The sequence below is a fragment of the Physeter macrocephalus genome, chromosome 16 (assembly GCF_002837175.3).
Source record: "Physeter macrocephalus isolate SW-GA chromosome 16, ASM283717v5, whole genome shotgun sequence".
NCBI lineage: Eukaryota > Metazoa > Chordata > Mammalia > Artiodactyla > Physeteridae > Physeter > Physeter macrocephalus.
The window spans coordinates 61,392,359-61,402,335 of NC_041229.1; the positions used below are offsets into that span (position 1 = coordinate 61,392,359).

Genomic DNA, 9,977 nt, shown 5'->3' on the forward strand with positions numbered 1-9,977 from the left:
GGTCCTCTGAGATTGTTAATTTGATTCATATCTACTTAGCCTCCTCGACCACTTTCTCATTTGGTCACTCATTTCTTCATTCATCATTCAACATTCACTTATTCAATCATTTATTGAATGTTTCCTAGGTGCCAGGTCCTACATCAGCTGCTAGGTGGAGGACAGTGACCTTCCCCACCCCAGGAACCTCCTTCCTTTGGACACAACCACAGAGCTGAACATGGAGCTGTTGAGTTCAGTCTCCAATGAGGCTAGAGCAAAGATTCCAAACACACAATCAACAGTTGAGGGCTCTCCATAGGAGAGGACCAGAAAACAATCCAATAAATGAGCACTCTCCTCTCTACCCAGGACTTTTAGACCCAGATTCCCACCTACTGTCTGCCCTGGTGAGCTGGAATTTACATCACATGAATACTCAGGCTTTTCGTGGCCCATATGAAAGGTAAATAAAAGGCAACATTTCTTTCCCTGAATTTTTTCTCAGACCTACCTGGCCTTCCAAGGCTTGAAATTAGAGATTACAGTAGACAACTTCAGCGGTCAGAAGCGGTCCCAGAGCCTTCTTAGTTGCAGGAAATGAAGAGGCAAGACTTTCGTCTGCCTTTCCCCTAGCCCCACCATAAGCAACAGTTCATTTGATCTGGACAAGAACTCCCTCACTGATGGGGAGTGAAGAGCGGGTAGAAAGGAGGTTTGAAGCCTTGTGCTTCACCTAGAGATTAAAACATAGAACAATGGGAGAAAGTTGCCCCCAAAGCTCATTGCATCCCTAAGCCATGTGCTGGTAGCTAACAGGTAAAGACAGGTTGGTCCAAGTATCCTAGGTTCCAGGCAGAACCTGCTTCTCCCTAAAAGGACCCTAAAAGGATAAAACTCTAGCAGGCTGTGTTTTGTGTGTATGCTCATACACGTGCACAAAAGTGTGCCCATGTGAAGGTGTATTAAGGGGTGAATATGCATTTTGTGTTAGTGTATTACTCCATAATGTGCTTACCTGTGTGAGCCCACTGGCACATTTATTTGCTGGAAGGCATGGTTCACTCACTTGATTCATGAATTGTAACACTTTTGCCCCAGAAGCACATGGGTATTGGGAAGCATCCCTGAGTGCAAATGAGAATTTAGTCTGAGATGCTAAGAGCACATCCTGTGTGCTATGCACACCCTGCCTCAGCACCTTTGTACATAATGGTTCTTCTGCTGAAATACTTTTCCCTCTCCTCTCGAATATTTACCTACTTCATTCTTACCACTTTTCAGATTTTAGATTGGAGAACCTGCTCACAGAACCCTTCCTTCTCTCCCCAGACTAGACCAAGTCTCTGTTACGCTATTTCACAGTTCCCCATCTTTTATAGTACTTATCATAGTTTGTGATTATATATAATTAGTACTGTTTGAACAGTTCCAGCTACCATCATACACTCATGAGGGCAGGACCATGCCTCTTTTACTCACATTGAATTCCTAATCCCTAGCAGAATGCTGAGCACAGGGTAGGTCCTCAATTTCTGAGCTAGATATTGCAAGAAAGACAAAATCCAGAACCAGCTGGGTCCATGGCAGTGGAATCAACTATAAATCTGGCTACTAGGGACAGTAACTTTGTAAACTTGGTGAGATCAGGGAATCTTAGAACTCAGCCTGATTCTTGCTCTATTGTTAACCACTCAGAGATCAGAATCAAATCCCAAAAGTGAGAGCCACCTGTAGGATAGTGTTCAGAGGCAATAAAAATAAGAAGCTGTGCCCACTTTTCAGTCTGGCTGATGGTAGAGAGCCCCAAAGAACACAGAGTGCATGGTGGAAGCCCCTACAGGACACCAAATCTGGGGGGACCTTTGGAAGGACACCAGGAAAGCTGCAGTCTTCAGCTCACCCTCCTCTGTTCCCCGTGCCTCTGAATCTTCTAACTTGAAACCTTTTGGTTTCCCATTCATGCAGAGACAGATCTTACCACCACCTCTTCTCCTATACGCCCACCCCTTTTCTCGTAGCCCACAAAAAATCAGTCTCAGGCAGCAGATGACATGGGAGATTGGATGTAATTGCATCTCAAAATAGGCATTAGCAGATCTCAGACTGGGGTCCCACAATGGTACAGTGGCAGGGATGGCTGGGTCACTCACAGCACCCCTACCCTGTTCTGGCTCTCATTCTTCCCAATGACGCTGGAACAACATTGTCTCCACAGTAAAGAGCATCATAGTAAATTTGGTTCATAGTGCAGCTGCATTCAAGAATGGAGGAGTTAAGGTAGGGGATATGGGGGGAAAGGCACAGAGGAAAAGATACGGTCTGAACAGCTAGGGCTCCTACAACTGCCTCAGCTTCTTCACAGCGGCATCTACGTCACCTCCGGTGGCAATGAGGGCCTGCAGATTGGCTTCAGGATTCAGAAAGCCCATGTCCCGCAATTGCTCTAGCTGCACCCGGAAGTGAGTCTCGGGCTGCAGCTGCTGGGGATTGGCACCAGCTAGGGCTTGCAGCATCTGGAGGAAGGGCATGGAATGGAGGCCCAGCTCCACAGAGCCTTGGGCTGAGGGAACTTCAGGAGCTGGGGCTAGGGGAGGATCCGCAGCCATAAGGGCACTCTCTCGAGGCTCTGTACTTCTTTCCATACTTCCCAGCCCTGCGAGGCAAGGCATGAACAAGAGGAGGAGGCAAGGGGCTTCAGTAGCCAGGATCTGCAGACCCTGCTCAATCTGCAGCAAGGCATGCATGGCACGAGGGTTTGCCATGGCCACCTGAAGGTGCAGCAGCAGTGGCAGCTGCCAGCGCATCTCGTCCTGCAACTGTGGGGCCTGATTCATTCCGGCTGGCCTCAGAGATCTTGGATAAACTGGTGGCGGCAGCCAGACATGCTCAGGGGTTCCAGCGGTAGCTGCCGTGTGTGAAGGTGGGGAAGGAACAAATGGGGCCTTGTTGGCAGCATGCTCCAGCCTGGAGACAAGATCAGGCATGTTGGTGCTGTGGGCAGTGGAGCCACTCCCTGCACCATCTTGGCTTCCATCTTTTCTAGCACTGCTCTCTGTGGGATATCTCAGGAATGAGGGGCAGGAGGGCTTCCCCTTGATTGCTACTGACTCCCTGGGGTGAGGCTGGCCTGACTCAAGTTCCTGGGATGAGGGTGAAGTTGGGGGAACTTGGCTTCCTGGTGGTGGTGGTGGTTCTTGGCTTGGGCTGAGGGTAGATGCAATCCCCTGCAGATAGGTTCCCAGGGACAAGGGGCTCTCATGTAATTGCTGGAGATAGTCACAGAGCCTTATATTACCTAGAATATTGGAAACCCTATTTCTAAGTTCAGATACATCCTGGTCCCCAGGCCTCCTGCCTCTCCTACCAGCTGAGCCTGCAAATGTGGAAGCCCAGGGGTTGGGGAGAGGGTCACAATTCTCCATCCTTGAAGGTTGGCTGCTGCTCGTGGTAGCATTAGCAGTAGTGGTGGTAGCAAAGGGATTGCCGCCAAACTGCTCCTGCACTGCGTTAAGCATTGGGTGTATGATATCAGTATACATGGTACAGAGCACATTGTAGCCACCAGGGATGCTCTCCAGGTTGCTGAGTGCCCGGTCCTGGCTACGCATCATCTCTTGCATCATGGCAGGGTTGCATAGAAACTCCATTGTCTGCCGCATGATTTCAGGGTTGTTGAGAATGTGCCCAACCTCAGGGTTGTGCTGGATCAGCTGCTGCATATGGGGGTTGTCAAGAACCAGCTGGCGCACCAGGCCTGTGTTGGACAGCAGACGCTGGATGAAGGGGTCATCAATGATCTGAGCCACAAACTCAGGCACAGACACATGCTGCCACATCAGTGAGCTTGGCTGGTCGGGGAAACTACCAGAGGTCAGGCCTAGCCCATTGAGGCCTGTGAGGACACCTAAGCTAAAGGTGGGTAGCCTGTCTGCTGGGTAAATGGAGCTTGGCTGAGGGAGTGATCCAGGGCTTGGGGCTGGGATAGGGACTGAAGCATCTGGGCACTCAGTGCCCACAGTACGGCGCTGCTTCTTGATGACAAGGTGGACAGTGAGGCCATCTCGGACCCCACACTGTGCCAGTGAGTCAGGGTCCTTGAGGATTTTGCCAGCAAAGATTAGGATCAGCTGATCAGGGTGGGCCTTAAAGCGCTGGGATATCTCTTCCTTCAGCTGCTGGATGGTGCAAGTGTCTGTAACTGAGAAATCTTCCTTGTCCTTGGGTGTCTTCACTGTCACCTTGATGAGGCGAGGATCCTGGACCAGCACTGGGCTGCCCTGTGGCAGGGCCTCTCCACTTTTGGCCATAGTGGGTAACAGGAGGCCCAGGTCTGTGGGAACACAGCTAGGGGGATGGGGATGGGAGACCGAGATCAGCCTTTTGGGCAGTGGTGAAAGTAGGAAAGGTGAGCAGGAAGAGGATCTGGGATCTCAGGGTGGGGGAACTGGAGGGTCCACATGGAAGGGGTTATGAGGTCCCTGGGATAGGATGCTTTGGGAAGATTTTGGGTTTAAGAGATGTCGGGGGTCATGGGAGGGAAACCTGAGGCCCTGGGAAAGAGGTCTACAGTTGATGAGTGAACGGGCAAGGGCAGCGTGAAGGGCTCAGTTTGCGGAAACATACCAATCAGCTGTGGCCCCGTCCTTCCTCTTATACAAGGCTCGAAACTGCCCTCATCTTGCTGAACAGCCACCACTGAAGCCTTCTAAGCCAGAACTCACTCCATCAGGTCTCCTCTGTGACCTCAGCACCAACATCACAGCTTCATACAATGGATTGTTGAGACTTCTCCAAGGTGCTCTGAATCCCTGGGGGCTTCATCTCCCCCCACCCTTCAACTCTTCTATTTCCTTTGTCTCAATTGCCTTCTTCATAGTGAGGGGCCTGGGCTGACACTTCCTTCTCAAGCCAAGAGTTCTGCTTTCACACAGTTGGTATGTGGTATGTGGAGACTCAGACTGGTATTGGACAATTAAGAAAAGCTCCTTAATCCCTTGTGTGCCCATGAAAACCCAAATTCAGCTACTTGCCAGTTGAGCCTCTTCCTGGCATCATATGTTCCTGTTTCCTCTCTGATTCAACATTAGCCATGAATTCTTTATTTATATTTCAATATATTGACTTTCTAATGGGTAGGATCTAGAGTATGAAAGAGAGGTTCAGGATGAAATAAACTTTTTATTTTTTTTTCCCATTATTATTATCCCCCAGAAAAATTCAAAGAACAGATTGGCTATTTGTTGAGGTAAAAAAGACCAGGAAATAAGGTCATTAAATGGAAAATTGAGTTCAGTTTTACATATATTTAAGATGTCTATTTCACATCCAAATGAAAGTGTAGGAAGGTAGTTCAACATTGTGAGTCTAGAGTTCATCAGCATCAACAGAGTATTTAGAATTGTGCAACTAGTGAGCATAGTAAAAGGATAGAGGTAAGAAAAAACTGAGTCATGGATAGTACAATATTTAGAAGTCTGGAAGATTAGATGAATTCAGCAAAGGAGATTGAGAAGAAATAAAACATTAAGTCAGAAAAATAAGTTAGAGAGAGAAAGAAACCAAATGAAGAAGGAGAAGAGTTTCAAAAAAAGCAGAGAGTAACCAACTGTGTCAAATGATCCTGGTGGGTCAGTAAGATGAGGACGGAGAATTGATCACTGGATTTGAACAAGAGAGACAGGTTAGATTGGGGGCCATGATGAGGCCAATTTGGAAGAGTGGTGAGTACAGAAAACCTGATCGGTGTGGGTTTAAAAGTAAATGCATAGGGGGCTTCCCTGGTGGCGCAGTGGTTGAGAGTCCGCCTGCCGGTGCGGGGGCCGATGCGGGGGACACGGGTTCGTGTCCCGGTCCGGGAAGATCCCACATGCTGCTGAGCTGCTGGGCCCGTGAGCCATGGCCACTGAGCCTGCGCGTCTGGAGCCTGTGCTCCGCAACAGGAGAGGCCACAACAGTGAGAGGCCCGCGTACCGCAAAAAAAAAAAAAAAAAAAAAGTAAATGCATAGGAAAGAAAGTGAATCCAATAAGAGTACTGTAAATGAGAAAAGACAGATGGCTGCATGGAAATGGGGAAATAAAGGCTTTGTTGTTGTTGTTGTTTCTTAAGATGAGATGATTACAGCATGCTTTTTTAAAAATTAATTAATTAATTAATTTTTGGCTGCATTGGGTCTTCGTTACTGCATGCGGGCTTTCTTCAGTTGCGGCAAGTGGGGGCTACTCTTCATTGTGGTGTGCAGGCTTCTCATTGTGGTGGCTTCTTTTGTTGTGGAGCACGGGCTCTAGGAGAGTGGGCTTCAGTAGTTGTGGTGCACGGGTTTCAGTAGTTGTGGTGCGTGGGCTTCAGTAGTTGCAGCTCCCAAGCTCTAGAGCGCAGGCTCAGTAGTTGTGGTGCATAGGTTTATTTGCGCCGCAGCATGTGGGATCTTCCCAGGCCAGGGTTCGAACCCGTGTCCCCTGCATTGGCAGGTGGATTCTCAATCACTGCACCACCAGGGAAGCCCCACAATATGCTTTTATTCTGATGGGAACAATCCAATGAGGAAGAACACAGTGATGTAGGAGAAAGAGAAAACAATTGCAAGAGTAAATTGTTGAGAAGACAGAAGACTGGAATCAAGTGCCCAAGTGAAGATCTTGATTTAGGAGCATGGACCATTTATTCATTATAACAAGATGCAGGGCTGAGTATATGGGTACAGATGCAAGTTAGTTGGTTGATTTAGTGGCAGACATAGGTGAAAGTCAATTCTGATCACTTTTATCTCCTTGTTGGAATAAGCAAAATATCATCTGAGACTGAGAATAGATAAAAGGGGTGTTGAAGGCTTGAGAAGAGGATAAAAGGTATGAAATGATCATCTCAAAAATATAAGATAGTGAATTGGTTAGGGCACTGGATCTCCAAGTGTGGTCCCTAAATTGATATCATCAGCATCACCTGGAAATTGTTAGATATGCAGAATTTGGGGCCCTACTATAGACCTACAGAATCAGAAACCCTTGGAATGAAGCTCAGAAATCTGTGTTTTAACGCACTCTCCAGGTGATTCTGATGCAGATTCTGTCAAAAAAAACCACCAAAACATTAGAATAAGAAAATGTAGTAGGAATACAAACAGACCAATTAAGTCTTTGGTAATAAATTTAAATAAGACTAGTTAGCATAGTTTTATATCTGTGACTACACAGAGATTAGGCAGAGTCGGATATAACTGATATTACCATGGTGAGTTTGCTAAGTGGATATTATTTCAGAATAATTATTATAGATTGAGTAGTGTTGAAGCTAGAAATCTATGGTTAGGAAGCAAAAGAAGGTTCAAGAAGGACACCTACCCCACTTCTAAGTTCACAGAGAATGAAAGAAACAGCCATCACTGCTGGAGAAGCAGTATCCTCAGTGGACAGCCAGATTTCAATCACAGCAAAAAGGTGAGGGAACGTTTAGAGAGAAGGTTGTAGATATAAGAATTTCACTGTCACCAAATTGAGTTCTAAATGGTAGCGTGGAAAGGTTTGGAGAACTGACGAGTGGAAATTGAGTCAGATGAGGGATTTTCCGAGCATATTGGTAGAATCAGGAAGATGATCTGGAGAGCTTGGGTTTTTTATGTAAACTGAGGGTATAAGGCTTAATTGGATTAATAGAGACATCTTAATGGGGAGGTGAAAAATCTGTTTTTAGCTATAGTTTTCTTTCTTGAGCTGTATCTTTTTGGTAGATTGTGATGGTGGAATGAGGGTCTTTGGCAGTAGATTTACTAGAAGTACTGGGAGCTTAGTGGGGCCTTCTTTACTCTTGCTGATGGTCATATCAGGGCTGGAGGATGGGTGACCTGTGAGGACCACACAAATCTGTGAGCTCCCTTTGCAGTCCAGAATCTGAATCCCGTGATCCAGGGACAACTTCCCCGGGAGAACACACGGCACGTCTCAGACTGTTGCAATGTCATGCTGACCTCTGCTGCCACAGGCTCGCCCCACATTCCATACACCTCCCTCCCCCTGAGTGAACCAGAGCCCCTAAATCAGCTGCTACTTTAACCCCGTCCTGTCTGGGTAGGGAACAGATGGCCTCAAGTGACCTACAAGCAGAGGCAGGTCCAAATCCAAAGATGAACCCCAGAAGCTGTGCAAACAAAGAGAAAGGGAAATCTCTCCATGCAGCCTCAGGAGCAGCAGATTAAATCTCCACAATCAACTTGATGTACCCTACATTTCTGGAATACCTGAATAGACAACGAATCATCCCAAAATTGAGGTGGTGGACTTTGGGAGCAACTGTAGACTTGGAGTTTGCTTTCTGCATCAAATTTTTTCTGGTTTTATGTTTAACTTAGTTTAGTATTTAGAGCTTATTATCACTGTTAGATTTGTTTATTGATTTGGTTGCTCTCTTCCTTTTTTTTTTTAAATATATATTCTTCCTTTTTCTCCTTTTGTGAGTGTGTATGTGTATGCTCCTTTGTGTGATTTCATCTGTATAACTTTGTTTTTACCATTTGTCCTAGGGTTCTGTCTGTCCTTTTTTTTTTTTTTAGCATAGTTTTTAGCTCTTGTTATCACTGGTGGTTAACTGGTGCTCTCTTCTTCTTTCTTTCTTTTTTATTACTTTTTAATTTTTAATTAATTTTATTACTTTTTAATTTTATTTTTAATAATTTTTTTAATTTAATAACTATTTTTATTTCTTTCTTTTATATTTTATATTTTTTATTTTTAATAATGTTTAAAATTTTTTATTTTAATAACTTTTATTTTATTTTATGTATTTTTTTTCCTCCATTTTCTTTTGAGCTGTGTGGCTGAGAGGTTCTTGGGGCTCCAGCCAGGTGTCAGGCCTGTGCCTCTGTGGTGGGAGAGCCGAATTCAGGACATTGGTCCACTAGAGACCTCCCAGCTCCACATAATATCAAACGGTGAAAGCTTTCCAAAAGACCTCCATCTCAATGCTAAGACCCAGCTCCACTCAACGACCAGCAAGCTACAGTGCTGGACACCCTATGCCAAACAACTAGTAAGACAGGAACACAACACTACCCATTAGCAGAGAGGCTACCTAAAATTAAAATAAGTTCACAGACACCTCAAAACACACCACCGGACGCGGTCCTGCCCACCAGAAAGACAAGATCCAACCTCATCCACAAGAACACAGGCACCAGTCCCCTCCACCAGGAAACTTACACAACCCACTGAACCAACCTTACCCACTGGGGGCAGACACCAAAAACAACGGGAATTATGAACCTACAGCCTGTGAAAAGGAGACCCCAGCACAGTAAATTAAGCAAAATGAGAAGACAGAGAAATATGCAGCAGATGAAGGAGCAAAATAAAAACCCACCAGACCAAACAAATGAAGAGGAAATAGGCAGTCTACCTGAAAAAGAATTCAGAATAATGCTAGTAAAGATGATCCAAAATCTTGGAAATAGAAGGGAAAAAATACAAGAAACATTTAACAAGGACCTGGAAGAACTAAAGAGCAAGCAAACAATGATGAACAACACAATAAATGAAATTTAAAATTCTCTAGAGGCAATCAATAGCAGAATAACTGAGGCAGAAGAACTGATAAGTGACCTGGAAGATAAAATAGTGGAAAAAACTACCTCAGAGCAGAATAAAGAAAATAGAATGAAAAGAATTGAGGACAGTCTCAGATACTCCTACTGAAAGGTTTTTTTGTGTCTGGGGATGGGATATTTAAAGGGAACTACAGACGCATAACATAGACAATAATTAGAATTGTCCTAAATCCGTCTACTAATCCCCTAAATGAAAAATTTCTCTTTGATATTTTCAGTTTTAGTCTCTCTTCTTCAGTGCCTCTCTCCCATTTAACACATTTTTCTCTCTCCATAACTGTAAATTTCAATTTCCAAATTTTTTTTTTTTTTTTTTTTTTTTTTTTTGTGGTACGTGGGCCTCTCACTGCTGTGGCCTCTCCCGTTGCGGAGCACAGGCTCCGGACGCACAGGCTCAGCGG

General features: G+C 45.4%; 1 protein-coding gene across 1 annotated transcript; it reads right to left on the reverse strand.

The window, feature by feature from the left end:
- Window positions 1-2,029: 2,029 nt before the first annotated feature.
- On the reverse strand, window positions 2,030-4,665 carry UBQLN3 (ubiquilin 3). Its single transcript, XM_007102990.2, has 2 exons — window positions 4,606-4,665; window positions 2,030-4,326 (listed from the first exon to the last, which is right to left on the reverse strand). Exon 2 carries the CDS (start codon window positions 4,287-4,289, stop codon window positions 2,319-2,321), a length of 1,971 nt encoding a protein of 656 aa, XP_007103052.2. The 5' UTR covers window positions 4,290-4,326; window positions 4,606-4,665; the 3' UTR covers window positions 2,030-2,318.
- Between the last annotated feature and the right edge of the window lie 5,312 nt (window positions 4,666-9,977).

Excerpts from the sequence above, each read along its gene's own strand:
- UBQLN3 (XM_007102990.2), bottom strand. The coding sequence starts at position 4,289 with ATGGCCAAAAGTGGAGAGGCCCTGCCACAGGGCAGCCCAGTGCTGGTC.